This window comes from Annulohypoxylon maeteangense (genome assembly GCF_022496945.1).
Source record: "Annulohypoxylon maeteangense strain CBS 123835 unplaced genomic scaffold GGS22scaffold_30, whole genome shotgun sequence".
Taxonomy (NCBI): Eukaryota; Fungi; Ascomycota; class Sordariomycetes; order Xylariales; family Hypoxylaceae; genus Annulohypoxylon; species Annulohypoxylon maeteangense.
Window position 1 is genome coordinate 113,092 of NW_025953277.1, and position 6,257 is coordinate 119,348.

At 42.4% G+C, this 6,257-nt stretch overlaps 1 protein-coding gene across 1 annotated transcript in view; it reads left to right on the forward strand.

Annotated features, from left to right (window-relative positions):
* GGS22DRAFT_182517 (uncharacterized protein) overlaps nt 1-484 on the forward strand; it is a gene marked incomplete at both ends in the record, with an annotated part of 3,419 nt that extends 2,935 nt beyond the window's left edge. Inside the window, one exon of the mRNA XM_047963977.1 lies at nt 304-484. Within this exon, the coding sequence (XP_047814013.1) occupies nt 304-484 (181 nt within the window). The remainder of the gene's footprint in view (nt 1-303) is intronic.
* Nucleotides 485-6,257: the final 5,773 nt, after the last annotated feature.

Genomic DNA, 6,257 nt, shown 5'->3' on the forward strand with positions numbered 1-6,257 from the left:
AATTACGCCCTCTTTGGTTTGTTTTTTAAATCTTTCTCACCCCCCCCTTTCTTTATTGCCTGTATTGGTTTTTTATTAATTTTGTTAAATAAGGTGTTGCCCCCCCCCCCCCCCCCCCCCCGAATACACACCTAAATCACCGGAACCCCTTTCTACGAGAAGAAATTACTGACTCGTTCTCGCAGTGTTGTTTCAGGTAAGCCCGTCTCTACATTCTCTTCTACGGGGTATCATTGGTCTTCTCGGACTGTGAGGATATTCTGACATATAATAGTGCATCGACGGAACTAAATTTGCCTTCAGGAAGGCTGTAGCCGCCGCCGAAAAGTCGGGAAAGTATGCACATGTCTTCAAGCTGTACAGCGCAGTTAAGGAGCGACCAAGGATCAATGATTACTTGGCTAGCAAGAGAAGACAGGACTACTCAATGGGAATCTATCGATACTATGAAGAATTAGACTTCGGCCCCGGAGGCCGTGATTGAGCAAACAAGGAAACTTATTCCGGAAGTAGGCTAGAATGAATGGAAAGGGGATATCGTTGCGATCTCTCTCCTACCTCTTCACTAAGTAGGTAGTACCTATATATTAGAAACAATCAATGCGTTAAATTAAGTCGTATGTTCCTACGGTCGATACAATACCTACCTACCTACCTACTACCCCCGCGGGACGCGATGCTTCACTTGGTTCAAACCCATCCTTTACAGGTACGACACAAGTGATCGTTTGACTTATTGGGTTGGTTTCCGTGGACCCCATCGATGTTTGATGTCTAGAGACCTCTCAGTTAGACTGAGTCCAGGTAGGTACCTAGGTAGGTAATTATCAGATCCGCGCCAGATATGCCGACATAGAAAAAGCACGCATTTATCTGCTTCATGAGACATCTATGTTAACTGAAGCTCTGCGTATGTATATAAACGACTATGCGCCTACCTACCCCTATATTGAGGGAGGGTGTTGTGAGTTAGCCTAGTATCGCCGATGGGAGGATTCGATGGCTGGTAGTAAATACCAGGTACCTACATATGTGTTACATAGAAGAATAGGTAGGTACTATATGAAAAAGAATGGTTTCGTTACTAACTTCTAGAGTGGTGTTCATTCCTCCCCTGTCCTCTACAAGGGTCATTGATTCCAACTCTCACCGCTTTGTGGCGTGGCCTAACACCACCCGGCAAAGAACGCCCAAGGGGGGTATACCCAGTCATGAATGACTTGCCAATTAGATTAACGTTTTACCCCGTAGAGTTATCGTTCATCTGACTTCTTCGAGATCTCGCGTATAAATCTGATCTAACATTGCTTTTCTTCCTCGTTCCGGACGGAAGGTAGAGATCCCGAATAAGGTTGGTACGCGATGATCGTTGGCTGACGTTTGGGTAGGATACATACTTGGTAGGCTATGGTGATGGTATGTGCCTACCTAGCTGCCTAGGTAGGTACCTATAAGTAGGTAGTAAGGGACTGATGTATGCCTGAGGCTTCGAAGCGGAAAGTCATATACTACTGTACCTCGGATCAACGGTAATCGCAACTATATGAAAAAAGGTGTAAGTTGTCTAGACGGCGTTTCTTGTCTTTAGGTCTTCAGGAAGTTGACTACCTACCTAGGTAAGATCGCATTTCCTCTCCGAGCGTTCTGCATATACTAGGTAGGTACCTACCTACTTAAGAAATAGAAGAGTTGTGATACCCCGCAGACAAGGTTGCGATCTACTAGATCAACTTGGGCTGATCCGTATCGTCGGGTCGGTCCGCGTTGGGGTGCATTGAGTGACTTGAGAGCTCAAGCGCTTACTTTTTGTAAAAGGCGCTTGTTTCGATTAAATTAAAAACTCCGTCCTCAATCTTTTCTTTTGTTCTTTCCACTCTTAATAAACTTACGTATGTAAGGTACCTACTGCTTGGGTATGTACCTAGGTAGATACCTAGGTACTTGTGAGTATACACGTTATATATTATAAAAAATAGGTATATAACTGTTCTTTGTCGTTTATTTACTTAGGGGTACTTCGAGAACTAGCAATTTTTCCTATGAAAAAAAGGTTCGAAAAATAATATATATATATATATATATATTACTATAAAATCAGCATGTAAGTGGCCTTTGATGTAATACAAGTACATGCATAGTAGATATAGCATCTTTTTTCATCTTTTTTCATGGCCGATGCGAGCTGAGGAGGAGGAGTTCTCGTTGTGGAACTAAACGTACCTAAACTAAGTACCTAGGTACTGGGTCAAGTTCCTATCTGCCGAACCATGTTATAGTTAATTGGGGTGACTAGATCTCTTCTACTCCAGTTTAACAGCCAGTACCATGGTTGGTTTGATTGCATATCGTATAACGGCCATACTCCAAGACATCTACCTATTTTAGAAACCTAGAAGGGAGTAAATAAAACACCGAATGTTAAGTGTTGGTGTTGGTTTTACGATAACTCTCGAACCGCGAGTGCAAAAAATCATTGCCATGTATACCTCCTAATGATCCAATATCCGGGTTAAGGTATAGCTATTCTTTCGCATGTCTTTACCTACCTGGGTATTGTACCTGGGTATGTATTTACTTCTTAATTATACACTTACCTGCCTAGGTAGATATCCAAGAAGCCACGGATACTTTCGAAAAAAGCCTCTACCTGTTTCCCGAGATTCCGAGTTAAGTTAGTCTTTTCAAAACCGGGGCATGTCACATGAGTTGAGCTTTATGCGGCCAAGGTGACAATATGTAGGGATGGAAGGTCACGGACTGAAGATAGCTCATTTACATCAGTCAGTACCCGGTCTTGCATCTGTAATGAACCGAGGAGGTCTTCAATAATCATGCCATTTCTTTTTCCCCGCGTCCATATCCATTCCTCGTTTACTCCTCATCCACCCCCTAATTTGTTTCTCTCGGTTGTGTTCTAAGGTAATGTGCTTATAAGTATAACTTCATAAAAGATAAGAGAAATGTACTAGGAGGTATGAGCTTTATTACGTTTTCTTAAGCATATCGAATTCGCATCGTATACGTACTTACCTACCTAGGTAGGTACCTACCTTTTGAAGTTGCATAGCGCATGAGTAGGTACGTTAAACATAGGATATAAAAGGATTAGCTCATGTATGCCTAACATGTCAAACATCATATTAACGTACCTAGGTAGGTATGTAAGCGGTGTGGAATGATTAGGTACCTAAATACTGAGAAATTCATACGTTACATACATATACTTGCTTTGCTTGCAGCTGAGTCTTCTGTTTGAAACAAGTTTCTACAAAAATCTGCTGGTGGTTTATTTATTCAGTAGATATTTAAGGTAGGTACTATATATTTCAGATTCAATCAATATCAGGTAGGAATTGTACTTACCTACCTACCTAGTAGGTACCTGGTAGGTAGGTACCTAGGTAGGCGTGAAACAAAACTTGTCGTACAAGGGCAAGCTTGTCGACATGAGGCAACAGAACTCCTAAAGTTTCCCAAAATATCATGACCATATTTGACTTGATTTGGTTAGATTCGTACCTCAGCAAGTCGACGTACATAGGTGTTTTCAACTGCTACTATCTACTTGGTGAACCCTCACCGAGTGGAGGCGGGGATTTGCTATGACCTTTCTTTTCGCATATACATACCTATAATAGCTGGTATGTATACGTTTTATTTGGTGGATGTGTGTGCATAGTGTCCGCCTACGTACCTAGGTAGCTACACTACTATTTCAGTAATAACCTTAAAATTCGTTCGTTATTCGAGGCGGCAAGTATAAACTAACTAAGATGGTATAATAAAATCATTTATTATAACATAGTATTTTTATAAGAGACCCTGCATGTTAGACTAAAAACTAGTATGCGTCGGGAGCTTTTCTCCCTGTTTCTGCCATTAGTGTGTAATCATGGGTTGTTTTACTTACATATACCTAGGTACCTAAGTAGATAGATACTTAAGCAAGTAAGTGAGTATGTAGGTAGGTAAGTATATAGGTTAGTTCTCAAATAATATTAATATTTAAGTAGGTGAGTACGTACTTACCTAAATGCTGCGTTACATCCACGACTTTCTAATCTCACGGATCAAGGAAAAAGCAAGACAATAATTAATGAGATGTCGAGCTTTGAGACAAAGTGGAGGATGGAGGATGGAGGATGGATGTAAATTATTCGGCAGCAGGGCGGCTACCTAATACCTACTAATCAGCTAGCGTAGTAACGCCTAGGTACCTAAGGTATCGTACCTAAGCAACGTGTAGATGTGCAGCCCTGTTTAAGGCGGTTGCATAGTGAACCCCCCCTCTTTCCCACGTGCTGCGGTGACACTGAGAGGAAACGAAAACCAAGGAAGCCCAAGCACAAAGGCCTAGAAATAGGAGACTAAGTGGGGTTTACCAATACCCTATCCACCTGTCAAGCAGGGGTAGCACCTAGTAAAGGGTAACAATGAAATAAAAGAAAAAAGAAAGAAACCAGAAAGAAAACAGATACATAGCTTGTCTTGTAGGGCCGTAAAACCAAAAAAAAAACTAAAAAAAAACTTGCAGACTCGGCAATGATAAACCGAGTGCTATATCTTCTAGACCCGATCTTCAACATGTATATACCTAGGTAGGTAAGAATGATGGCTTTCCTTCTTTTATTCATACCTAGTATCTTGTATGATACTGCGTCGGGGTCAACAGCCATCTCGATAGGAACTCCCCGGCTGTAACTCTGCAATAGTAGGTACCTAATCGGGTAGGTCGCATTGACACCTTCGACGTCTCGTGGCATCCCAAGCCGGATGAAGAGGATCTGCTCAGCCAAAGTGCAAAGGGTAAGAAAGTTCCCTTACACCGATAATAGCATGCGACATTCTACCATCGCCATTACCATAACCAAGACATACATATGTACGCTATGAAGTTTAGACTACGTGTATCTAGGTGGACTCGTTCTAGATGAAAAGGGATGTGTTCAAAGCGTTGTCTAAATATCGCTACCGGGGTCAACCTGAAGTCAACAATAGGAACCTAGGCAATTAACACGGGAAGAAGTTGATAAACCAGGTCGAAAATTGCGAGGTTGCGTGACTTGCGTGCGATGCACGTAAAGTCGCATTCGTCCATCTGACGTAAGGAGGGTAGGAAATTATGTTACTATAACATAGCGCCAAGGGGAATATCCATTACTAGGAGCGTATCGTAGATATGCAAGAATAGATCGGTCATCAGGGTTATCGAGAAAGAAAAAGATGACCGGGGAAAATGCGTTTTTATTATTATTATGGCCGAAATCGGGAGCGCTTCTCTTGGATAGGGGTAGGTGTGACTGTAGAGATGACGTGACGAATGATAGAAAAGATCAAGCCGGTAAGCTAGAGGATCACGCGCGATGTTGGAGAGATTTCAGGACTGCTTTATCGCCAAAAACGATCTTCGGCCAGTATGATAGGTACCTATCTGGCAGTACCCCGAAGAACTCGGGAAATAAGGATGGTGAGATAATACAATGTTGTGTATCCCTACTTAAGGTATGACACTGACTCTCTCTCCCCCATTCTCTCTTTCTATTGGTGAGGGATGCGGTTCTTGGCTCTTAATTCCAGCACGCACAATAGTCAGCTGCAATGTCGTGGCAGCGGGCAAGAAACAGTAATAGAGTACGCAGATGCAGTTGCTTGTCAGTGCTCATCTACCTACCTACCAGGCACATACCTAATTCCGATAATTGCGATAATTGCTAAGTAGGCAGTGCCTAGGTAAGTCAATAGGCTACATGGTACAAAGTGTTGTGGGCAAGTAGCATTGAATGATTACAAGAGGGTGACATATTCGCGTCTCGTCATCAGAAACTCAATCGAACTCGAACTTCATATCTCATAAGCCATGGTCGTGTAACAACATGATTCGTAGAACATGCTTATAAGTTGTCGTCAGCTTATTTCGCTCCGTCTTTTATGTAATAAGATATCCCCATACCTACCTAGTACGTATGCATGAGTATCTGTCAGGCAGTTTGAGGTTTGAGGTCAAAGAGTAAGCCTTTTCGCAAGATTGGTGAGCTATGAAGATGGGTGCGAGACACATAACGCAAAGGTAATGGATCGATTAGCTCGGGAGAGAGTTGGTTCCAGTTAAAACATGCGCTGGGTCACGGAAGAGCCCTGATTGGTACCTAGGTAGTAGAGATCTTTATTTCTAATAGGCTCCTAAAACGAGCCTTGAAATCAAGTATGCCATGAGGCAGTCCGATCTCGAGCCACTCAGAGTGAGTGGGATTATTCAA